The following is a 27,176-nucleotide window of genomic DNA, read 5'->3' on the forward strand; positions in this document are numbered from 1 at the left end:
ATAGGTAGCACGTCGTCGTCTTCGGATAAAATCGAGCTGGGACCTTTGGCACGAGACTACCTGAGCACGGGGAAATTCGACAAGGATGAAGTGTTCGGATTGCATCCGAGCATGGAGAGCAACGAAGGCGGCGGTGTGGTTTGGAAGATTGGGAAATCGAAAGTCACCTTCGAAGGCAACGACATTAAAGTTAATTTAGGCGAGAAGGATAGTTGGACCAGGTATCCGGGTACGGTGGGACTGTGGGAACTCGTTGCCAAAAAGCAGCCGAAAGATTACACCGAGGAAGATTACCAGAGTTACAGGGAAATTCTGATCATGACGGATGCCATGTACCAGAACAACGACGCCTCGCAGAATAGGGTGAAATCGAGCAGCGGTGAGAAGTACAGGAATCTCATCAAACCGATTTGGAACGAGGTGAAGAGCGGAAGCGGCGTCAAACGCTACAACACGTTACCCAAAGAATTCGTTTGGGTGGACGACGTGAGGAAGCTCGTGGACCGATTGTTGGTGATAGCCGGCGAAGAGAATGCAGGCAATCGTAATTTCTACAACGAGAAGGTTGGCATCGTGGACATGATCAGCACCAAACTTTCCAACTTCATCGTGAACGACGACAAGGGCATAGGTTACCTCATCAAAATCATCAACACGCTGCCTCCGAGATTCTGGAACGTGGCCGAAGGAAAGGGACTCGTGAACGACATCATCAACAAGTTACCTTTCGAGATGCATCTACCTGGCTACCAGTACTGCGGACCGGGTACCAAACTCGAGAAAAGATTGGAGAGAGGAGACAAGGGTGTGAATCCGTTGGACGCGGCATGCAAAGATCACGACATCGCCTACAACACCACGCAGACGGATCTGGATGCACGTCACGAAGCAGACAGAAAGTTAGAGCACGCAGCTTTCGAAAGATTCGTCAGCAGAGACGCGTCGCTGGGTGAAAGAGTTGCGGCACTGGGTACCACCATCGCCATGAACACGAAACAAAAATTTGGGTGGGGTGTATAAATAAATAACATACAGTAAAAAACAACATGGCTTGCATAACTGATTTGCCGCACGAACTGCTTAGAAAAATATTCAAACAGGCAGTAAACGGAGATTGTGAGGATATAGGGAAACTTTTGATCATAGCTAAAACGACGCCGGAATTTCGAATCCCATGTGAAATGGCTGTCAAGGACCGTCTTCGGGAGATCAGTGGAATGAGGTGCGGTGATCTCGACACTCTTCTTTCGGCCGCAGGGAAAAAATTAAACGAGAGAATGGACGAACTGCACGAGGAGAGGCAGGGGAGAAGACGATACACGGATGATTGGCGCAAGTCTAAACAGGAGACTGAACATATCATAACGCACATCATCGCGTTGTCGGAAGCACGGACTTTCTTCCTCTGTTAAAAAAATAATAATATATACGTGTCAAAAAAAAACTTGATATATAAATCACACACATCGTGAAAAAAATAATCTTCGGTGTATATATAAATAACACACATTGTGAAAAAAAATTCTATAACACCCTGAAAATTTTTCTCCTTCGATATGACTGGACAAAATGACTGATCTCCAAGCATTAAAACAAATGCTAAATTTGTCAGTCGAGTATGTAAAAATTCAGGAATTGGAAGTCGGCAAACCTTACACGATAACTTCCGGTTCAATCGTTTCTACCCAGTATGGTCCCAAGGTGCGTCTGTTGCTCGACGGACAATACAGTCTATTTTTACCAGATCGATACGCTAACATGTTATCCGACGAGAAGCTAGCTATCTTAATCGAGAACAAAACTCGAATCGTGTACAAGGGGACAAAGGAACTTCTTGGTAAGAAAACGAAGCACGTAATAGAATTTGTGTAACGGGGCTGCGCGGAGTATATATAAAATAACATACCTTGAAAAAAAATTACACGAAACAAAAAAAAAATCTCGGAACATATATATATAAATAACATACCTTGAAAAAAAAACTTACACGAAACAAAAAAAAATCTCAGAACATATATATATATAAATAACATAACGTGAAAAAAAATTACACGAGAGGGAAACAAAAAAAATCTCGAAACATATTTATATATATAAATAACATACCTTGAAAAAAAAAATTACGCGAAACAAAAAAAATCTCAGAACATATATATAAATAACATACCGTGAAAATAACATATAGAGCATCAACATGAAGCCCAAGGGTGTCGTGTACCAGATACCATATTCGAATCTGAAAAATCTAGGTGCCCTGGATGGGTTACTCACCAAGAAACAACGCGAGAAGAAACGTTCTTGCTTGACGAAAGGACACGGAATGAAATTACTTCTCAGCACACCACAATTGAGACGGTTGCAGCGTTCGCGGAAACAGCAAAAGATCGGAGGTTTCATATTCAGCATCCCGGCCATCCTGGCAGCATTGGGGGCCGTTGGAAGTTTGGCCGGCGGTAGCGCCGCCATCGCGAAAACCGTCATCGACTCGAAGAAGAACAAGGCGGAATTGGAAGAACAGAAACGTCACAACCTGGCCATGGAGAAGAAAGGGGGGAAGGGCGTAATGAAAAAGTTTAGAAAAAAGAAACAGCACTCACCAACCGAGACATTGAATCTTTGATCAAACCATTACAAATCAAACACTTCAGAGGAGTTTTCATGTCCGACTTGTTACCATCAACCGTTAAAAGAAGAGAATGTGGAGTAGTCAACTTGGACAGTCAAGAAAATCCAGGCACGCATTGGATATGTTACCACAAAAATGATAACAAAGTATTCGTTTTCGATTCTTTCGGAGGTGTTCCACCTACAAATTTAGTTCATTATCTGAAAACGAACAAAACCTATATATACTACAACGACGAACGCATTCAAAATTTCGGAGACGTGAACTGCGGTCATCTCTGCCTCTCCGTGCTCGCGTTTCTCTCTAAAATAAATAAGACACAGGTGGAAGATTTCAACAAAGCTTTGTGGAACCTGAAACAGCATCACGACGATGGGCGTGTTCCATCTCACGAGCGAATCTTCGATCTTGAAACTCACGCTGCACGACGACATCGTCTATCCTAAATCCGTAGCTCTGCGTGCATTCTACAGCATGTACCTCATACCTAACGTCACGCAGCACAACAACAAAATTAGCGTTGGAAGCGAACATATCGTCGTCACGCCAGGTCAATACAATCTTTCTACTTTGCAAGCTCAGTTACCCAAAGGCACGTACCTTTCTCAAAATTCGGTCACGCACAGAGTCCAAATCGTATCGGCGACGGAGACCGTGGACCTGGGCACCATGGGAGAACTTTTAGGTTTCGAGAACGACACAAAACTCGAAGCTGGAATCAAGCACGTAGCAACCAACATTCCTAAATTTCTAGCCATAGAGACTCTGAACATTCACTGCAACGTGGCGGAAGGCATGATCACGAAATCCTTAGGAAGTCACAAGCAGACGGGAATCATAGCCACGTTCAAACCAAGTTCCGAATTCATGGAACCGATCATCTACACACCCTCTTCGCCGATCTATTTTCCAGTATGTCGCAACCGCATAGACGACATAGAGTTGGTGGTGACGAACGAGAAAGGAGACGTGGTGGATTTCGCAGGTGCAACGACCACTGCCATCGTGGAGATCAACGTATAATAAATAACACACATAGTGAAAAAAAATGGAGCAGATCGAAAGTTACGAATTGCAATCTTTTCCTCCCAACCGTCGCACGTTCGCCAATTTGAACGAAGCGAACCTGGAGATCGAATACGACGTGGACGTAGGCGACGGATTCGTTCATCCTCACAGAGCGGACCTCTACCTTCAATTCGACGTGGTGAAGAAGGAAAGCGGAGAAGCGTTTCCCGCAGCAGCAAATTTGATACTTGTGGACAACTTCGTGCCTCACCTGTTCTCGCAGGTGGAGGTGAGGAAACACAACACCGTCATCGACAGAATAGATTATCCAGGCATCACGTCGACGGCAGTGGGAACTTTGAAATTATCCAAAACGGACGCAGCGTACTATCAAGCGGGAGGATTCGAAGCGGGAACGAAAATATCGACGAGAAATCACACGGTGCTCTTTCCCATGCGTCTGCTTCCCGGTTTCTTCTCGGACTACAAGGAGATCATGTGGAAGGGAGGACTGAGAGTCACGTTTCGAAGAGCGGCCAACGACAACGACGCACTGATGCGATACACCAACTTGAACGCCGACGGCACGCCGATAGCCAAAACATTACCCGAAGCAGCCAAGTGCGTCATCCGGAGCATGGAATTGAGAATGCCGATCGTGGAATACGAGACGAACTACGCCCTCAAGTACAAAGCCGAGATATTGAAAAGTCCGCAGGTGCCGATTCACTTTCACGGTTACCAGTGCGTGCAGAAGATAGCGTCCGGAAGTCACATGGAATTCGACGTGACGACGCAGTTCAACAACATACAGTTCGACATGCCAGATTTCGTCGTAGTGCTCTTTCAGACCGGGCGCGATAAGAATCAGGAAAAAGATTCCAGCAAATTCGACGACTGCAAGATCAAGAACGTTTATCTCAAGAATGGTAGGAACGAAGTGTTCCCGCGCGAGAATTACAACCTCGACATGACCAAAGACGATTACCTCAAACTTTACGAAGCTTACACCGCTTACAAAAGGGTAACGGAGGGAAACGTGGACATGTACTACACGCCCAGCGAATTCAAAACCCACAGGCCGATGTTCGTCATCAATACCACAAAAAGAAAGCAGGTGGTGGTCAACGATCGCACCAACATCAAGATCGTCTGCGAGTTACACGACGCGCTACCTGCCGATACTCTATGCAGCGTCATCCTGATTGCAGAGAAGTCCTTCGCGTACGACGTGAAGAACGAGAGGGTGACGGAACAGTTTTAAAATTCATAAAAAAATTGCCACATACTAAAAAAAAATCAACAAGGTTATATAAAATATAATGTAAGTTAGTTCGGTGTGCAAATAAAAGAAAATGATAGGTCACTGAAGATCGTACAAAAAAATCGTAAGATAGGTTAAGTTATATCACGTAAGATCGTGATCGAGTAAGATGTTGGCAACATTGCGAGAAAATAAGGCTTGTGTCTTACAAGAGCAAACCATTAAGTCGAGCCCCACTTTCGGTTGGTGAACTCTCTCTCCATTTGGGTCTACTACAGTTCGGTGTGCAAATAAAAAGAATAAATGATAGGTTAAGTTATATCACTGAAGATCGTAAAAAAAATCGTAAGATAGGTTAAGTTATATCACGTAAGATCGTGATCGAGTGAGGTGTTGGCAACACTGCGAGAAAATGAGGCTTATGCCTTACAAGAAAAAAAACCATTAAGGCGAGCCTCACCGAGCCTCACTTTCGGTTGATGAACTCTCTCCATTTGGGTCTACTAAAAAAAAAACAATTATTATTTTTGTTTGTTTGCTTGCATCACAATACAGGCACGCGCGCATATGTGTGTGTGCGACAGAGAGAGGTTTACAAAAGGTCACGATATATAAACATTGGTCCCGGGACTTGGAAAAAAAATTACGATAAGGTGCATTCATCCTTCAAGGATGAGAGAGTGCATTTACTCATCACGCTGTGTCAGCGCAATAAATGAGGCGCGGAACGTGGAAAGAAAATGAGTTTTTTTTTTAAAGTTTTTTGATGCTGTTTTCATCGCTGTGAAACATCGTCAGCGCAATGAATGAGGCGCGGAACGTGGAGAGAAGGCGAGTTTTTCTTTTTTGAGGTTTTGGTGAACCCCAAATGAGTAAAGTGAGTTTTTGATGTTTTGGTGCTGTTTTCTACGCTGTGAAACATCGTCAGCGCAATAAATGAGGCGCGGAACGTGGAGAGAAAGTGAGTTTTTGAGGTATTTTTGAACACCAATTGAGGGCTTTGAACCGGTCTGATTACACTACTAGTAGGTCAAAGCATGTAGAGGCTCTCGTGTAGTTTAGCACGTAATAATAAAAAAAAAGATAGGTTAAGTTATATCACGTAAGATCGTGATATACCTACCAAGTGTGAGTGGGAGAAAAGGGAAATTTTACTAAAACATCGCTAAACGCTAAAACATCGACAAAAAATTGTCAAAATATGTTAAAAACTGATATTCAATTGATAAAAAAAAGAGGCTACAAATGCATTCGTACCAAGAACGAGTGGGAAAAAAGGGAAAAAAGGGAAATTTTACTAAAACATCGCTAAACGCTAAAACATCGACAAAAAATTGTCAAAATATGTCAAAAACTGATATTCGATTGATAAAAAAAGAGGCTACAAATGCACTCGTACCAAGTACTACTTTGAAACGCTCCAATTACACTACTGACATGGAAAATTATTCTGTGACACAGCTAGTATGGTGGGATCCATGAGTATTACCGTGCAAATTGTCCATCACCATGTTCGTGCACTTTATTTGACCCAATAAGAGCTTCAAGAATGAAAAGAAAACTCAAAACCAGGGTTGTTAAAGGTTCTATTGGGTTCCGCTGCAGGACTGGAACATTTTTTTCTCGCACAATATAAACTCGGTCCAAGTTGCGTATTGTTCCATTGAAAAATAGTTCCTGGACCCTATTTTAATTGTTCCTGAAAAAGGTTCCTGAACTGTATTTAAATTCATTCAGAAAAAAAGGTTCCTGGACCGTGTTTAAATTGATCTGGAATAAAGGTTCCTGGACCGTGTTTAAATTGATCTGGAATAAAGGTTCCTGGACCGTGTTTAAATTGATCGGGAATAAAGGTTCCTGGACCGTGTTTAAATTGATCGGGAATAAAGGTTCCTGGACCGTGTTTAAATTGATCGGGAATAAAGGTTCCTGGACCGTGTTTAAATTGATCGGGAATAAAGGTTCCTGGACCGTGTTTAAATTGATCGGGAATAAAGGTTCCTGGACCGTGTTTAAATTGATCGGGAATAAAGGTTCCTGGACCGTGTTTAAATTGATCGGGAATAAAGGTTCCTGGACCGTGTTTAAATTGATCGGGAATAAAGGTTCCTGGACCGTGTTTAAATTGATCGGGAATAAAGGTTCCTGGACCGTGTTTAAATTGATCTGGAATAAAGGTTCCTGGACCGTGTTTAAATTGATCGGGAATAAAGGTTCCTGGACCGTGTTTAAATTGATCGGGAATAAAGGTTCCTGGACCGTGTTTAAATTGATCGGGAATAAAGGTTCCTGGACCGTGTTTAAATTGATCGGGAATAAAGGTTCCTGGACCGTGTTTAAATTGATCGGGAATAAAGTTTCCTGGACCGTGTTTAAATTGATCGGGAATAAAGGTTCCTGGACCGTGTTTAAATTGATCTGGAATAAAGGTTCCTGGACCGTGTTTAAATTGATCGGGAATAAAGGTTCCTGGACCGTGTTTAAATTGATCGGGAATAAAGGTTCCTGGACCGTGTTTAAATTGATCGGGAATAAAGGTTCCTGGACCGTGTTTAAATTGATCGGGAATAAAGGTTCCTGGACCGTGTTTAAATTGATCGGGAATAAAGGTTCCTGGACCGTGTTTAAATTGATCTGGAATAAAGGTTCCTGGACCGTGTTTAAATTGATCGGGAATAAAGGTTCCTGGACCGTGTTTAAATTGATCGGGAATAAAGGTTCCTGGACTGTATTTAAATTCATTCAGAAAAAAGGTTCCTGGACCGTGTTTAAAATGATCGGGAATAAAGGTTTTTGGACCGTGTTTAAATTGATCGGGAATAAAGGTTCCTGGACCGTGTTTAAATTGATCGGGAATAAAGGTTTCTGGACCGAATGAAATACTTTACAGATAAAAAGGTTCTATATTGTCCAGAACTCATTTACGCTTGCTGATTTTCTCTCCTGGGCCGGAATTGAATTTATTTAAAATTCCTGTACCTTTCTTAACAACCCTGCTCAAAACAAGCTGTTGACAACTTCTGCACCAGCATACATAAAAATCCTTCGCTTAAAACCACATAGGATGTAAGAGAAAAATTAATGAAAATAGTCTTGGACAATTTGTATGGTAATACCCATGGATCCCACTGTACAAACATAATGTTTCTCTTGTCCATTCTCCGTGGTGGAGTGGTTAGAACAGCAAGCTACGACGCCAGGAATTCTGGGTTCGAATCACTCCCTGGGCATGGGTGTTGAGTGTCAAAATCAATTCAAAATCAGTGTCAAAACTTCATCATGTTATCACTCATCCTCGTCGTCGCGATTAGCCATATTTACAGAAAAGCAATGCTAAATAGCCAAAAACAAAAGCAAACGAAATACCATCTAAGCCACTTACTTCAGCTTGTTTCCCACCCTCTGCAAGCCTCCTCCCTGGAATTTGTTGATGGGCCACCCCCAGCACTTGGTGTCGTTCAGCGGGGTGTCGAAGCAGACGACCACGAAGCCCTCGATGAAGACGTCCACTGCGAAGGGCCAAAGGGTCTCTCTCGACGTCACCTCCACGTCTATCTGAAACAGTGTTGCCAACAACCTGATTAGAAAATTTACTGTGTGAACTCTGAAATTGTGCGTTAGATCTATTGCAATAATAATAAGTTATCACTATTTTCGGATGACAATTTTTTGTGCATCTAGTTTAACTGTTTTGAAGTTATTGACTGTAGTTAAGTAATGTAATGAAATTCTTCCGTAAAGTTAATTAAAACCAATGAAAAGGGTTCAAAGTGGCGATTGCAAAAGTCTCAGAGGAACAACAGTAATCATAACTGGAACTGAGTTACCTTTTAAAGTAACGATAACTTGAACTGAGTTACTTTTTAGAGTAACAATAACTTGAACAGAGTTAGCTTATAGAGTAACAATAACTTGAACGAAGTTAGCTTTTTGAGTAACAATAACATGAACAGAGTTATTTTTAGAGTAACAATAACTTGAACAGAGTTAGTTTTTAGAGTAGCAATAACTTGAACAGAGTTAGCTTTTTGAGTAAAAATAACTTGAACAGAGTTAGTTTTTAGAGTAACAATAACTTGAACAGAGTAACTTTTTAGAGTAACAATAACTTGAACAGAGTTATTTTTAGAGTAACAATAACTTTAACAGAGTTACTTTTTAAAGTAACAATAAGTTGAACAGAGTTACTTTTTAGAGTAACAATAACTTGAACAGTTACTTTTTAAAGTAACAATAACGAACAGTTACTTTTTAAAGTAACAATAACTTGAACAGTTACTTTTTAAGAGTAAAAATAACTTGAACAGAGTTTGTTTTTAGAGTAACAATAACTTGAACGGAGTTAGTTTTTAGGGTAACAATAACTTGAACAGAGTTAGTTTTTAGAGTAATAATAACTTGAGCAGAGTTAGTTTTTAGAGTAACAATAACTTGAACAGAGTTAGCTTTTAGAGTAACAATAACTTGAACAGAGTTAGCTTTTAGAGTAACAATAACTTGAACAGAGTTAGTTTTTAGAGTAGCAATAACTTGAACAGAATTAGCTTTTAGAGTAACAACGACTTCAACAGAGTTAGCTTTTAGAGGCAATAACTTGAACAGAGTTAGCTTTTAGAGTAACAATAACTTGAACAGAGTTAGCTTTTTGAGTAACAATAACTTGAACAGAGTTATTTTTAGAGTAAAAATAACTTTAACAGAGTTACTTTTTAAAGTAACAATAAGTTGAACAGAGTTACTTTTTAGAGTAACAATAACTTGAACAGTTACTTTTTAAAGTAACAATAACGAACAGTTACTTTTTAAAGTAACAATAACTTGAACAGTTACTTTTTAAGAGTAAAAATAACTTGAACAGAGTTTGTTTTTAGAGTAACAATAACTTGAACGGAGTTAGTTTTTAGGGTAACAATAACTTGAACAGAGTTAGTTTTTAGAGTAATAATACCTTGATCAGAGTTAGTTTTTAGAGTAACAATAACTTGAACAGAGTTAGCTTTTAGAGTAACAATAACTTGAACAGAGTTAGCTTTTAGAGTAACAATAACTTGAACAGAGTTAGTTTTTAGAGTAGCAATAACTTGAACAGAGTTAGCTTTTAGAGTAACAACGACTTCAACAGAGTTAGCTTTTAGAGGCAATAACTTGAACAGAGTTAGCTTTTAGAGTAACAATAACTTGAACAGAGTTAGCTTTTTGAGTAACAATAACTTGAACAGAGTTAGTTTTTAGAATAACAATAACTTTAACAGAGTAACTTTTTAGAGTAACAATAACTTGAACAGAGTAACTTTTTAGAGTAACAATAACTTGAACAGGGTTATTTTTAGAGTAACAATAACTTTAACAGAGTTATTTTTTAAAGTAACAATATGTTGAACAGAGTTACTTTTAGAGTAACAATAACTTGAACAGTTAATTTTTAGAGTAACAAGTTAAACCGAGATATTTTTTGGAGTAACGAGATCTAGAACAGAGTTACCATTTAGAGTAACGATAATTGGAACCTAGTTACTTTTTAGAGCAACGATGACTGCAACAGGGTTAATTTTTATAATTATGATAAATGGAACGGAGTTACATTTTAAAGAAATTATTAAAGTCAATTTTTCAATAACTGGCCTTAACTTTGATAGAATATATAGGTTAAGATGCTTAGTGGTTCAAGGCGCCGATGACCTTGGAAGTAACACCGTACCTGAGAAGTTGTGTGGGGTGGCACCATCGTGTTGAAGCTCACCACCATCTCTTCCGTCCCGGTTGCGTGGTCGCTGGGGACGTACCTCCTGTGGTTGCCCAGGTAGACGTCGCCGTAGTTCACGTTGCCCGGATCGTAGAGGCAGGGCACGGGCACACGGAAAGAGTACTGCTTCTTGCAGAACATGGTCCTGCTGGCCTTCCACTCGTACACGTTGTCAACGGTGAACTGCAAGACAGAATGACTACGTTCAAATTGCGACCGGTTATAGCTATATATATGGAAACCTCAATTTTTTTTCCATAATTTCCTTAGTAATTACATACCATTAGTGTCGTAACGTATCGGTTGGATTATATTATGTGTGTGGGGGAGGAGGGGTTTCCAGTTCACCACACCAACAGGGGCCATGCGCCACATCGCAGCAATATTTTGGTTCCATTTAAATATTAGGCGCATCCAGAAAGTACGTTTCGTAATCGCCCACAGGTGGCAGGCCATGCGTATTGAAACCGGTTTTGCGCATGCGTGAGAGGCACATGCCCTGGCTAGTGAATGTCCTAGAAGACGCCTCCCGAAAGTCCTCAGTAGCGTCGCGGCAGTGATGAAACATGGCTGCTCTTATTCCATCTCCCGCCGCTTGCGAGGTTCGTTCGGTGATCAAGTTCTTGAACGCACAAAGCATACAACCGATCGAAATTCATGGGCGCGAAAAGTGATGTGCACTGTGTTCTGGGACAGACAAGGCATTCTGCTCATCGAGTTTCTACCCAGAGGTGAGACTGTGAACGCTAACCGTTACTGTGAACATTGGGGACATTGCGACGAGCCATTCAGAAAGCGACGCGGTAAGCTCAGTGCCGAAGTGATCTTGATGCACGACAATGTGAAGCCGCATATGGCTAGGCGCACTGCAGCCCTTCTGGACAGATTCGGTTGGGATGTGTTCGATCATCCATCGTACAGCCTGGATCTCGCTTCCAGTGATTACCACCTGTTCTTGCACCTGAAAAAGTTCCTGTCCGGTCAACATTTTCACAGCCACGAAGAGGTTCAGACGGCTGTCACACAGTGGTTCGGCGCCCAGGCGGCGGACTTCTACGACGCAGGTATATAGAAGTTGGTCGCACGCTATGACAAGTGCCTGAATTCTGGTGGGAATTATGTTGACCAGTAACTGGACAAGTGTTGTATCTGTGGCAATAAAGTATTGAATCAAATAATGTTTCCTTTTTGTGCACGACTCCAGGGAAACTTACTTCCTGGATGCGCCTAACAGATACAATTCAGAATTGGCACATGTAATTATTATTGGGAAATTTATGCGAGAAGTTAAACATTATAAAAACTACTGCGAGAAATTCCGAACTAAAATGCAGGAGCTATTATATTTTGCTTTTTTTCGTCGTTTTTCTATGTCGTCAGTCTAATCGCGAAGATGGATCGACCACAAGGAAAAAAACCTTGGGACGAAAAGTCCCCGCGCAGCTTTCCCTTCTTCCCTCCACCTCGGGCTACAAGGAAGCATGGTCAACTCTCCCATAGCCCCTACTCGCGGGGATACGGTGCACAGGAGACGCGGGTCTGCAAAAAAAAAAAAGTAAAAGTGCTCCCCTGTGCATAGCACCACGCCATGAAGGCGTATAGGGGGTGTGGGGGTCTGCGCAGGTTGTTTTGCTCGTGGTTCCACTATACTATCATCGTAATCTTCTTTACTGACTCTACCGATAGCTTTGTATGTTGTCTCTAAGTTGGTATGTTGTATTATTATTCATTAAGAAACTTAACCATATATATTCGTCAGTTGTTCACTATGCAGCGTTTCAAACTCAATTTTTCATTATTAATATTATTACTAGGGCTAGGATTTTTATGACTTAGCATATATTTTTTTTGGTAAGGGTGATGTGTTCCCTAAATATATAGAAATTCATATTATGAAGACACTAATTAAATTAGGGGTGCTTCTTAAGGGCATATTTAGGCATTTCTGCATGATATTTTGATGAATTTTCGGTCACATTCAGCATATTTTCGCTTTTTCAAGAAATATAGTTATTTTCGAAGTGGATTTGTTCTTACTTCCAAATTCACACGGTTTTCTTTTACTGCAGCAAAATCTTTTTCATTTTCATTTGAAAATGTACAGAAAATACTCATTGTGGATTGCAACTTAGGGCCCATAAAGTGAACTAAAAATAGTACGAAAGTGAAAATATCTCAGCATTTAGATATTGATTTTTGAAACAGTCCAGTTATAAGGGCATATTTTTCAAATTATAGTGCATATTTTGTACTATTTTAGGTCATAAGAGCATATTTTATTTTGCATATTTTGCTGATTTTTAGGTCATAAAAAGCCTAGCTCTAATTATTACTATTGAATTCAGGATTTCTGGACGCTAGAAACTGCAAAAATAATCAAAACGAAACAGAAATACGAAGAAAAGTACAATATTAGAGACGCTAGAAGCAACAAATATTTTAAAGAATTACTTGTAATGAAAAATGTACATTGAAATATCACTCACACGAAATTTAACACCTTCATAGCCTAATATTTACTTTCAAGTCACAGGATGAACGGAACTTCGCAACGATAGAAACAATAAGCAATCATTATCCAACAATCACAACAATTGATTTTAGTATCTTCGGTTAAAGAGAAGACATACTTACAGTCTTTTCGAACTCATATGCCACTGACGTGTTCTTATTGTTGTGGTAGAACATGGTGATGGTTTCTGATAAGTCTAAAGTGTCCATGGTGCTCTTGGTGAAGTATTGCGGAAATGTGTTGGAAATTTGAATGTGGTACCTGCAATTAGACCACACAGTATAAACATTTCCCCATTGACACTCTTCAACGTTAAGGGTCATTCCATGTCGAACCATCCAGGTCATGTCACCCACCATCTCAAATTTTGATGATTTTCTGAGCTACCTACACATACAATTCTGGGGAAATTGAAAGGAGGGAGCAATTCATGAAATCGCTGTTGAAGATAATTTGTTTTTCTTAAAAAATACACAAAACTGTACATAAAAATACAATGTTATTGATACACTCATCTGTAACCTTATTCAAAGTAAAGCTTACACTATTCCCCACAAAAGAAAACAAATTTGATACAGCAAACCTGAGGAAGGATATTTACTTATCGATTGACTTCCTTTATTTTACTTCGCTTCTTGTGCCACTTTTGGTTAATTTGCGAAGATGGGAATGAGTGTGATATGATAAAATTGATCAATGGACACTCATGAACATCCATGCCCAGGCCAGGATTCGAACTCGGGACTGCTGGCGTCGTAGCGCCAGTTACTAGCCAGTCCGGCAGGGAAGAATCGATCATTTATAACCTAATGCGTGTCATTCAAAGTGAATCCGCGTGTGGCATACACGTAGATGTGCACAGAGAACTGAAACAGAGAAATGCACTTAGCAGGACTTCACTCTACGAACGCACTATTTATCATAGTGCTAACCCGCTCTCGCAGTTTATCACGCAAGATTCCCTACGCCGTCCTCTCATTCAGTAATATACATCTTACCTGAGCTACAAGCGCACTATTTAGCATAGTGCTAACCCGTCCCCGCAGTTTATCACGCAGAGGTCCCTCCCTATACATAGGGCGCTATCTCTCTCTGTTTATTTCTATGCAGCCATTTGGCTCTGTGTAACTCTATACAAAAAACTGTCTCAATCCATCCGGTCTTGTATATGAGAGAGCGCATCAAGTCCAAAGCCGGTATATATACACCTCCGACAAACTGGTCCACCCCCAACGACCGGGGATAGACCTATTGCTACATTTCAAACAGGAAAGCCGTTGAGGAACACAACCGTTGGCTTCCCCGACTCAAAGCAACCTAGGCCAGAGCATTTACAAATATCCAAACTTTTACATATAGAGTCACTCGGGAGAGTATGCCCATCGGGGTCAAATGCCCATCCCCTCTTATCTCACGCAACGTTAATGTTATGGCAACTCTGCGACTCTTGTTTGAAAGTGCCCTCCGTGGTGAGACGAGGCAGCAGGTTTGGAGCTTGTGAGAAGAATCTGAAGCCATTCAGGGTTAATTTCATGATGTAAGAAGACAATTTTTGAGGTAATGGTTTTTTGGACGTTACTGTATTAACAGTGTGCAATAGTATTCCCAAGATAGAAAGAAACTGAATTATATTTGATGTAAAGATCAAGAGTCAGGGGAACATATCTGCAGAGTGAAACTGCCGCATGATGCTCAGAGTTGCCAACCCAGTGATTCAATTTTTCTGCTTGTAGCTGTGGGGTGATATGCCCACAGAAATTAAGTACAATATGGCCATGGGCATTACTATGATAAGAAAGGACCACAATGTGAATGGATCCAGTGTATTCGTTGTACATGTGCATGAAATATGAACCAAATTCAGGTCCATGTGTCCAAATTGCAATTCAATTTCTCACAAATGTAAACAGTAAAAGAGGCTACGGTAAATTCAAAATAAATATTGTTAGAAACGCTATGCTTGTCTGTACAAATGATGTTCAGTTTATGCAACAAACGTTAATAATCTTCCAGTTAATGATGTGTATTATTTTCCTTTAAATAGGTCATGTCAAGTATTACAACAATTGTTTCTTGGATTGGGCATTTTACTCCTAATGGGTGAGCATTTTATCCTGAACACGGGGTGATTTGTCCAAATTGACGTTCATCTGTTTATTTCTCTCTGGTTCTTTTGTTATAATACTTACAGTAATAAAACTTATAGGTAACAACAACAAAACGTGTAGCTATCATTTGACATAATTTTCATTGCGACACTCCTTCATTTCGCGAAGCTACAAACCGCCCCCCAAAAAAATTGGGCGTATTTCCCCGAGTGACTCTAATCCGTATATTTCCATTTTGCAGCTGTGTGCGTTAAAACCATACAGCAATATTATATATATTTACTAATATAGTTACATGCAAGTCAGGCCCGTAGCCAGGCAGGGGCCAGGAGGGCTCAGTTCCTTCTGAAACTGCCTTCACCCCCCCCCCCTCCCCGGCATTGACATTAGGCAAAACTATTTTGTGTAATTTGTTTGCAGTGTAGAGTGAAAATGTAGACAGCAGATATTATATTGCTCACAACTTTGGTGAAGGATAAATTCACAGAACATGAACAACAGCTAATACATTTGTTCAATTTATTTATAAAGAGAAGTGCAAGTAGCGGCAAGTATTTAGCAGATTATCTTCTCTAGACTCTAGAGAGTTTTTCACAGGGGAGATTCTTAATCTGTACCTTTCCTGTCCCTGTTGCAATCTGCGACTTTAAAGTAATCATGCAAATTCCATCCGCATCTGCGCCAAAGGTCAACAGGTCCCACGTTTTCGGAACGAAGGGGAGTTTCATTGATTCGGCCGGGGGTGGACTGTACTGTAGGCACTATGATTGAATATTGTGCATTTTTTTCTTGTGTGATATAAATATCTGTTCCATCAAAAGTAGTATAGTGTGTGTGCAGTAAGGGAATTATTTCAGTAACAGTCAAAACTTCAAAAATCCTTGTTTTAAAAGATATAGAAAAATTGTAATATTTTTTATGAAATTTCTATTTTTTTATAACTTAATGACCACCTCCTCCCACACATAATTTCTTCATAATCTTGAATTTTATTTCATTTTTTTTATTTTAATCTGTATTTCTTGGGATTATGTGCTACACCAGCAACAATTGAAACTCGCCCAGCGATAAATTCAATTCAATTTACCTTCATTTAATACTCTTAAACTTTTGAAAATTGGACTTGGTTTACAAAGCCCCCTCTGATAACTCGTGAACCCCCCTGGAGATTAATTCTAGCTACGGGCCTGATGCGAGTTCAAATTATACTTACTTCTCTATTTCGGGATCTGTGAATAACCTTCCGTATGGATCAAACGTTATCTCCTTGCCAATCTCTTGCTGTATTTGCTTGATGTAAGAGTCTACGATTTCATCAAAGTCAACATCCTTTCTCCTGTCCCCTGTAGGAGTAAACATTGCCAAGTTAATGTTTCATAATCAGTACAAAACATTCACTGCTGTTCAATTTTTTACTACACCAAGTGAACCTATGCGCAGCACCTCCCCGATGGCGCAATGGTAGCGTCGTCGCCTTGTAATCAAGACGTCCCGGGTTTGATACCCGGTGGAGGCTCATAGTGGTTTGGATCCCACTTTAAAGTGTGTCCAGTCCTTACTGTGCATAAACTGGACTTAAAACACCAACTAAATCAATCAATCGAATCTATGCGCCATACTGACAGATTAACAGCCAAGGTACAGTATTTCATTAACTGATTAACCAACAAAATGTTACGAAACGCTGCATATTCTTAATTAACAGGTTTTCAACGATTTAAATTTAAAATTGTATTTGTGTTTAATACTTCGATGAATATTCAAGTAGTGCAGGGGTGACCAAACAACGATACGTGAGCTACTCCTTCAAATTCAAATTCAATGGTAGTTATCGGAACTAACTTATGTTTGTTGAGTGAATATTGCTATAAAAAGGTAAATTGAGTGGCAAGTCAACTTAATTATCTATCTGGTAACTGATAGAAAAATTTAATTTAATTTTTTAAATATTTGTGTAATTTATTTTCATCCGTCCTTTGTCCATCCTTCATCATTAAAATATCTCTTAACCAATTTTATTTTTGCTTTTTGGCAGTCTTGTGTACAAAATGTTGGAAATTAAAGACGTTCTACAAGTTAAAATAAAATCGGTCATTAATATGAAAACATTTGGTGTGGATATGTGAAATGAAAGGAAAAAATTACATTACGACCTAAATATGAATATGTACACGTATTTCTTAAGTATGCCGTGATAACCGTCGCTGCGCTTAAAGTTGCAGAACAATTATCGATGCAAATAAAATTGCGTAATTAACGATAACTGTTATAATTAAAATAAATACAATACAGGCGCAGAAAATCTCACTACTTCCATCACCATTTTTAGTACTTATTATTTCTCGTTGCTATGGTTAGAGCAATTTGATTTCTTGTATTTCATACAGCGTGATAAGATGATTACAACAATATATATACAGTGTGTCCGAGAAAAAATATACCAATAAAGAATTCAAATAACTCAACAATCGTTAACGATAGAAATGTCAAATTACGTTTATTTGGAAGAGGGAAGAAAGGAATTTTTTTACCACCAGAAGGAAAAAAATCGTAACATAATTAAGCGCATGCGCGGCTTTGTTCGTGAGTAGGCTGTACAATGGCACCTTTTACCGTTCGTCAGAAAGTTGAGTGCTGCTTTTGGTTTGCAGAATTGAAGTCTCCTGTAACGGTACAAAGAAGATTCCGGCAACAATATGGACAGGAAGCACCAGAACGTCTTATTTTTTTCATGAGAACAATTAAATTTCTTGATATTTGACAATGTCTGCTTTGTTGTTATCTTCTTTCCGTCCATAGACATCAAAATTGTATAATTGTTTTTCACAGCATCAACTACATAGGGTCCAAGCCATAATTCCATAAACTTATGAATTTTCTTGTTAATTGCACTACTATGTTCATGATTTTTCACTAAAACAATATCACCTGGGACTATATTTAATTTATTTGCATCACACACAATAGGTTTGGACTTATATCTTTCTTTAATACGTGCTTTGGCGATAAAACACTTGTGTTTCCAAGGCACAAACTTTAAATCATCTGGCCAGTTAATTTGATTGAGAATTGAATCCTTTAATTCGTGATGAAGGAAAAGTTCACTAGGTGTGAAACCTGTTATTTCCGAAACTGAATTATTTAGAAGTTCTGTTACATGATTCAAATATTTTGCCCAGTCCTAATGATTTTGTGAAGTATATAATCGTAACAATCGTATTAACTCTTTGTTGTACCTTTCCACAGGATTTGCGAAAGACGAATAAACTGACGTGGTGATATGTTTTATGTTACAATCATCCATATATAACTTCCACTCTTGTGATTTAAATTGGGAACCGTTATCTGATAATATTACCTTACATGCTGGATAGTGGTAAAAATACTGGAGCTTGAATTTGTTAATTATTTCACGTGACGTTACCTTCCTTAACGGATATGCCATTAAAAATTTGGACATCGTGTCAACTATTGTTAATATGTAACTATATCCTTGTGATTTGGGTAACGGTCCAACAAGATCTATTGATAACATATCGTGTGGAGTAGTAGAATATACATGCAATTCATCCTTACTAATTTTTGTGTGAGCTTGTTTAGTTTTTGCGCATGTTAAACAGTCGTTCAAATACTGCTTGATACTAACTTTCATTTTAGGCCAATAATATAATCTTCTGCACTTATTATATAGTTTATAGTATCCAAAGTGACCTTGTAAGTCATGTAATTTATGAAGAATTTTAGTTACAACAACAATAGGTACTACAAGTTTCCACTTGTCCTCTTTCAAGTGTTTCAGGAATAATATATTATCTTGAATCGAATATTGCCTTTTTATATTCTTTGACAAATTCCCATTTTGTAACTTTTGTACAATTGCACGGCAATAAGAATCCGAATTTTGACTTTCTTGCCAAAATGTTACACTATCTTCGTCAAGAAAATCAAAACTTATGTTCTTTACATATAGTTCAGATAGAGTTGGAAAACCTGTACTTAAATCAGGATATCTGCTTAAAGCATCTGCAGCTTCATTAGATTTTCCAGGCACGTGATGTACGTTATAATCAAACATTTGTAATTTCAAACTCCAACGATTTAATCGTGGATTCAAAGTTTTAGTAGATTCTAGCCAAGATAAAGATTTGTGATCGGTAAACAATTTCACCATAGTTCCAGCTATGTAAATGTAGAATTTTTCAAAAGCAAATAATATTGCTAAGCATTCAATATAGTGAGTATTGTATGATAACTCATTGCCTTTAAGAGATCTGCTAGCGTATTGAATTATACGTGGTCCTTCTTCAGAATTTTCAGTTGAGTCTTGCCATAGAACAGCTCCTATTCCTTTCTTTGAACCGTCTGTGTTGACATTGAAAGGTTTCGTGAAATCTGGTTGATACAAAGCCTTTGGAGATATCAGTAACTTGCGGAGCTTTTCAAAAACTGAAGCATGAACATCATTCCATTGCCATTTTGATTCCCTTTTCATCAGATCATACAAGGGCTGTGCCATTTCAGCAAATCCTTCAATAAACTTTCGCCTCCAATTAGCCAATCCTAAGAACCTTCTCAAGGAGAGTTTGTTTCTTGGAATTGGAAAATTAATAATTGCTGAATTCTTTGCAGGATCAACCATAATTTTATCACCAGACACTATGTGCCCAAGGAAGCAGATTTCTTTGTAAGCAAACTTACATTTGGAAAATTTAATAGACATGTTGACTGACACCTTTTATCTTTTGTAAAACTTCTAAATGTTGCATATGTTGAGACCAATCTTTGCTGAAAATTAGAATATCATCCAAATAACAAACAACAAAATTTCTGCAATCGGCGGAGAATATTTTATTCATCCTGTCCTGAAACACGGAGACTGCTGAACGAATACCAAACGGAAGATAGCGGAAAAGATATTGTCTGCCTCTATAAGAAAAAGCTGTGTAAGGATATGAATCTTCAGTCAACGGTATTTGAAAATAACCGCATGATAAATCAATTGAAGAAAAATAAACACATCCTAGAAACCTCTGTAACATTTCGTTAATTGCTTCTACTCCCACTTGTGGAGAGATAACATGTTGATTAAGTTTCCTAAAATCGATCACAGGTCTCCAAAAACCTCTTTGCTTTGGCACTATATGTAGAGGGTTAAGATATGGTGAATAATTCCCCATTTCTCCCACTTAGAAAGCTCTTCTTCTAAAGGTTGTCTCCTTGATATTGGTATGGGTTAAGGTGTGCTTGTAATAGGTGTTACAGTATCTAATTGAATCTTGTAAGGTTCAACAGTTGCTTTTCTAGGTTTATCTGAAAATTGTACGTGATAATACGACAGAAGTTTGAACAAATCAGCTTTCTGTAAATTGTCTATATTATCATTTCTAAAAACAGACTCATAAATGGACCTCTTAGCTGGCATATATTCTACATCATCATTCAAAGTTGATGCATCACGTAACATTCTACATGAATAACTTTCATTATCATTTAATATATCTTCGGAACAAAAGTTAGACTTTGTACAATACATCAAATCTTCTGTAGAAGAATATTGCCGATCTAAACCAGAATAAATTTCCTTTCCTTTATAATTTAGCAAACTTACATTCCCTTCTTTAAAATCAATTACAGCTTTATATTTTATTAAAAATGGAACTCCTAAAATGACATCGGCATTCAACTCTTTAAAAACAAAAAAATCCATAGAAAAGTATTTGTGCTTTATCTGCAGATTAATAATTTTACTGCCAACAATTTACACTTCTTGGATCCAGCGAAACCGGTGAGTTTTACATCTTCCACGTTATCCAGTTTAATGTTGCCAATCAAAGACGATAGTTTACACCAAACGTCAAAATTTAGAACATTTGTCTGACTTCCAGAATCTATAATACAAACTACAGGTATTTGACAAATAATTCCATGAATAACTGGAACTTCAGTTAATGGAATCGGAATATCATAATCACTAACAGTCCATTCAGGTTCTTCTTCAAACCATTCCAATAAAAAATTCAATTGTAGTGGTTCCGATATTAAGTCTTTATAATTACGTACATTAATAATTTCCTTTGTTTGAAATGAATTTCGTTTGTTCAAATTTGGCCTCTTTGAAAGAAAGCAGAGTGAACGAGGCGCTTCCATCCGCTCCTTTAATGTAAATTTATTGTTGATTGGTAAGATGTTCCAATACCAGATTGTCGTGTAAAGGTCCTTGATACATTTCCAGAAGGAGAATTTGATATTCCAGAAGATGTAGATGCATTTTGAGGTTGTAATGAAGTCACATTAACAGGTTGACTGTAAGTAGGAGCGAGAGCAGGCTCACTTGAATACTGCGCTTGCATATTGTAGAAAATCCTGACTACTGTTAGATAACTGAGAAGTTACAGCATCCTGATTATAATGCCTATTTGTAATGTAACCGGAAATACCAGAGTATGCATTATTTCTTTGGAATCTGAAATTATTTCTGTTATTATATGAAAATCCTGAATAGCCTCGATTATTTCTACGTCCTCTAAAACTACCATTGCTACCTCTAAACGGTCCGTATCTTGAATTAGCATTGCGAAATTCATTAGTAAAGGGTACTTGGGCATCCATCGACGAAGTCTGAGTAGAAGACGAGCAAGTGTTTTTGGTGTGTTTAACATTAATTTGCTTGACACTAAATTTTGATTTCATACTGTCAGGATTCTTGTTGGGTTTAACCTTACTACTATTATCGGTTTCTTCCGGTAGGAAAATAAGTCCTCTTCTACTAGTTCGGACAACATCTAATTTCCTTAACATAGTTGTTAACTGGTCCATAGAACGTATCTCATGACAAGTTATGTTATTAGCTATATTATTTGGTAACTGGCTAATAACTAATTGAATAACATCCAATTCGTTTGGGTTCTCAACTAAATTGCAATAATTGGAATATGTTTTCAACGCAAAACTTTCTAAATCTCCATGTACTGTAGGATCATACTTCCTGTTCCTTAATACTGATAACTGAGACTGTATTATTTCCGGACTTGCAAATGTTTTCATGAATTCCCTTTGAAAATTATCATATGAAGAAACATACGTTTGTGAGTTCTATACCAGTAAGCAGCTCTGTTGGTGAAACACCGCTGAATACTCTGTAGCCTTTTGTTAATTGGAATGCCCATAAGATCAAGCATGGAATTAAGATGTTCTAGATATTCTCGAGCCGATTGGTGTTCTATTTTCCCAGAAAATTTGGGTAAATGAGACAGTTCATTTAATTTTACATATCTGTTTCCTCTATCCCCAACAGTAATTACAGGTAAAGACGTTGGAGAAATACAACGATCAAACTGACTTTGTGGATTATCACAGTAATTGTTATTTGTATTTGGCTCATTAACACCAACTTTAGCATTTGGACAACTTGTGCCAGTCATTAAATTTGCATTAAGCCTTTCACCTTGAAACCATTGTCTGCAAGCTTCATTCTGCAAGGAAGAAATATGACAAAACCCCACACGTTTCGTCAGGGACATTACTACGATGAACGACAGGAAGGTTAGGTTATTGAGAGTACGTAAACATTTGATTTATGTAACTATTTTCACCATCAGCAGAACAACATTGTTGAACATTGGAATGTTTATCAATATTTGTAACGGTAGAATTCAATCTAGAAGTTGTCTGCATATTGTTAATCGCATAATTACTTGTATCCCTAAACTGAACACTATTAGGTGACATATTATTTCGAGAATGTTCATCATTGCAGATTGGAATAAATCTTTTGTTTCGCTTCCAGCAAACACGATTTCGAACATGCTGTTCATCGAACGTTGTTTTCACATTGGTTGTTGAAGATTCATCAGATGAATAAGTAGATGAATTAGTCACCCCCGAGTCAAATGCATTTCTAGCCCTTTCACATGATGTCTTAGTTTGAGAACTATTTTGTGCAAGGGGAGGTTTCAGATATCCCTTTGTGTTGAGTTGAGAATTTGCATAATTAGTTTGTAAAACATCAACACGAGATTCTATATGTTGCAACCTGTTATTACAATCAGTAATATACGTTTCAAAATGTACATTTTCCCTACCAGCAACTTCCAATGATAATAATCTATTATTAATATCAGTTATTTTTGATGAACATACTGTAATAGATTTACCGTATTCACTAATCAAATCTTTATTTATTAAAATTTGTTGCCCTTGAACATCTTGTTCTGTTCGGATTTGAGAAATATTGCTATTTAAAGTACTTCCCAAATGGTCATTTCTATTGACTATTGACAGAAGATATTGAATCAAGTTGTGTTTTAACATCGGAAGTCAAGTTGTCTAATCTTTGATTAACAGTATTAATTTCTTGATGAACAAATTCAAATTTTGAAGTTAGGGTTGTATAAATATTCAATTCCAATTGTTCAAACTGAGACTTAATATTCTCATTAAACTCTACAAATTCTTGATTAGATTGCTGTAACTGTAATTTCATATCTTGGTTAGCAAGATCCATTCGTGTTTTTAGTTCTTCATTAGACTAACTGCAATTTCATGTCAGCATTAGACTGTTCTAACTGTGATTTCATAGAATTTTCTAACTGAGATTTCATTTCAGCATTAGACTGTTCTATCTGCGATTTCATTTCAGCATTAGACTGTTCTATCTGCGATTTCATTTCAGCATTAGACTGTTCTAACTGCGATTTCATTTCAGCATTAGACTGTTCTAACTGTGACTTCATAGAATTTTCTAACTGAGATTTCATTTCAGCATTAGACTGTTCTAGTTTCGTCTTGAGGTCTTCATTAGAAGCGACCATAAGCAATTGAATACTCTTAACAGTACTTAACAAATTACCAAAATTCGGGTTAAGAGTTTCTAGATAAGCTGGCAAACTAAAAGGAACATAATCTGGTTTGCAACCTTTACAATAATAATTTTCTAGTGTAGTCGAATAAATTGTCCAGTGAGTGACTGTAAGTTTGAGACAAGATATATGATGCCATGACGAGCACTGTGTACACTGAACATACCTCAAATCATTGTCAGGATCATTACAACAAGATAATTTATCAGGTTTTGTAGAACAAACATCATGTTCTGTAGTATTCGCATTACGGGAAGCGACTACGGGATTACCAGCATCAAAGTAAGTAGTCATTGTATTACCCTGAATGTTTGTTTCTTTACGCGACGATTTAGATTTACTTTGTTTTAACTTATCAGCCATTGTGATCTTCACACATATGACGATTAACGTAAGAAGTTACGTTATACAAGCACACTGAAGATTGTGACGTAAGTCTTACTTCAGCATATGACAAAAATTCTGTTCCATTACAACAGACATTCTTACCACTGTCAGAAGATTACACACTTTTTGAACAATCCTGGCTTCTGGGTCGCCACTCTTGATAACCGTCGCTGCGCTTAAACTTGCAGAACAATTATCAATGCAACGATAACCGTTATAATTAAAATAAATACAATACAGGCGCAGAAAATCTCACTACTTCCATCACCATTTTTAGTACTTATTATTTCTCGTTGCTATGGTTACAGCTATTTGATTTCTTGTATTTTATACAGCGTGATAAGATGATTATGACAATATATATATAAAACAAACATGCATAAGTTAAAACAACATCAATAACATAAATAATATTAACTTTGAACATGACAATTTGAGAATAGGACAGTCTCAGCCGTGCTTGGGTATAATGCGCGCGCGCGCGCACACACACACACACACACACACACACACACACACACACACACACACACACACACAAACACATGTATAATTCAGGGAATATGCCAAAGTTCTGCTTACTCAGCTTTTTAATTAAGACTAGCCTTTTCTTTTTCTGATATCCATGCTGCTTTGGTTGCATTATAGACTATTATTTAAGTAACAAGAAGTCTTCGACTTGAAAAGTAATTAAAACTTTTCCACTTACATGTTGGTTTTCTGCCGGAGACTTCCTACAAAGAAACGAGAAAAAAAAACAGAAAAATAAACCAGATTTGCAATTAATTATTTGAAAAGTTAAAATATCTGATATTTCTGAAAGAAAATCATGTGTATTTTTTTTACTTTTAGTTGAAAATGAAGAGCTCTCAATAATGATATGAATGAAAACAAGTACTTCATTTGATCAAGCAAAAAAAAGATCTTATACATATAACCTCTAGTGCAAGGGTTTCCACACCAATGTTACATGGTTTTCATTTAAAATGTCATGATTATATTGTCTAATACTAGTAACTAATGATTATTATTCAATTTCTAAAACTGTACTTGGATTACCTTCTTTCATTGATATTAAAATGAATAACGATTATTATGTTGTAGTCCTAATAATGTGTACAATGCGTAATACAATTATTTCAAAACTTTATACATTATTTACACTTGAAATTTAATATTAATAAATAAATTATGGCATAAGCATAGAGAGTTCCATGTTAGTTCCATTAGTTCTAAGCTTGTGGTTTAAATTAGTTGACAAAATACTGGACTTAATGGAAACTTTTTGCTTCCTGTAGCCAGTATCATTAATTTAATTTGGTAAGTGCTACTTTTCATTGGCATGTTTAATTTCGGACACCGACAAATTCCAATTAATCAGAATATTTCCACTTCAATATATTAGTTAATGAAAATCGCTACGCAAACTAAATTCTCCGTGGTGTCCGTCCGTCAATATCCAATTTCGAAGGCGGGAAGGAACGCGTCACCAGTTTGGGGTCCGCCTTATCGTACTGACTGTACAACACTTGAGCAACCTTGCGTTCTGACATCACGGGAGAATCTTTTAATTTTAGGCTAAATGCCTAAGTTGTTAGGTTAGGCTAGCAAGGTTTAGTTCTCTTGGCATAAATAATAATTTTTCAGTGTACTGTATTTATGCTAATAGAACCAAACCTAACAGATCCATCCTAACAACGTAGGCATTCCTCGTCTGACGTCAGAACGAAAGGTTGCTCAAGTATTGTGAGATAAGGGAGACCCAGGTTAGACTGTTTGATCCATCACTGTCACGAAAGCATTTCCTGTTACCACGGTCGAAACCAGAACTAAAGGTTCGGGTTTCAGGTGGTAGCCAGCTCAAGTCACAAACTCCACGAGAACTTCCCGCGACCCGGTTTTATCTAACGCTAGGGCCCGATGCCGGGCCGCGACCCGGCGTTTGAGATGCACTGGTCTAAAGAAACTATCCAGCATTGAATGATTGTAGAAGATAAGTGTAAAGATTACAGTGAAAAAATGATCACACTAACGCCAGCGTTGTTTTCTTGCCCCTGAGGTGAATGGCCAGCAGCGGCTCCCGGTTCAATCCCGACGGCGCCCTCTGGAGGCAGACTCTGATCGCTACCGCCACTTGGTGTTCCTTGGTTCATTCCTCCTTGCGGCGCCATCGTGGGGGTTCCACCCTGAGGCTGCTGGGCCCCCAAGTTGTCCGCTGCGTTGCTGGAATATGGGTCGTCGCGCTGGAAGTTACGAAAGTAGGAGCTCGGGTTGGTACTGTAGTCCTGGAAAGATTGTAAAAAAGTAAAGGTTCCCTTGTCAGGTATAGAGAGTTGGCGTTTGGCATGTGGGATTGAGATGACTTGCTAACCACAAGAGTTGATTGGTCCAGCAATTGACAGCGCAACTCGCTTTCAAGCTGCCAATGCGAGACAGACAGAAGAAAATAGTAGTACAATGTATTTCAACATACAAATAGACAACAAGATCGCCTTATGTTAGGGTTGTTAAAGGTTCAGGAATTGTAAATAAATTCAATTCCGGTCCCGGAGAGAAAATCAGCAAGCGTAAATGGGTTCTGAACAGTAAATATGCTTTTTATCTTTAAAGTATATGAATTCGGTCCCGGAACTTTTTTTCCGGATCAATTTGAATACGGTCCAAGTTCGG

General features: G+C 38.2%; 1 protein-coding gene across 1 annotated transcript in view; it reads right to left on the reverse strand.

Moving 5' to 3' along the window:
- The window catches only part of LOC146003544 (uncharacterized), a 65,682-nt gene that overhangs the window by 35,533 nt on the left and 2,973 nt on the right, over positions 1-27,176 (reverse strand). The window contains exons 3-8 of the mRNA XM_083141838.1: positions 26,540-26,791; positions 25,216-25,240; positions 16,475-16,604; positions 13,276-13,414; positions 10,597-10,824; positions 8,281-8,453 (exon numbers count right to left, since the gene is read on the reverse strand). Of these exons, the coding sequence (XP_082997964.1) occupies positions 8,281-8,453; positions 10,597-10,824; positions 13,276-13,414; positions 16,475-16,604; positions 25,216-25,240; positions 26,540-26,791 (947 nt within the window). The remainder of the gene's footprint in view (positions 1-8,280; positions 8,454-10,596; positions 10,825-13,275; positions 13,415-16,474; positions 16,605-25,215; positions 25,241-26,539; positions 26,792-27,176) is intronic.

The sequence above is a fragment of the Lepisma saccharinum genome, chromosome 20 (genome assembly GCF_977018435.1).
Source record: "Lepisma saccharinum chromosome 20, izLepSacc3.1, whole genome shotgun sequence".
Taxonomy (NCBI): domain Eukaryota; kingdom Metazoa; phylum Arthropoda; class Insecta; order Zygentoma; family Lepismatidae; genus Lepisma; species Lepisma saccharinum.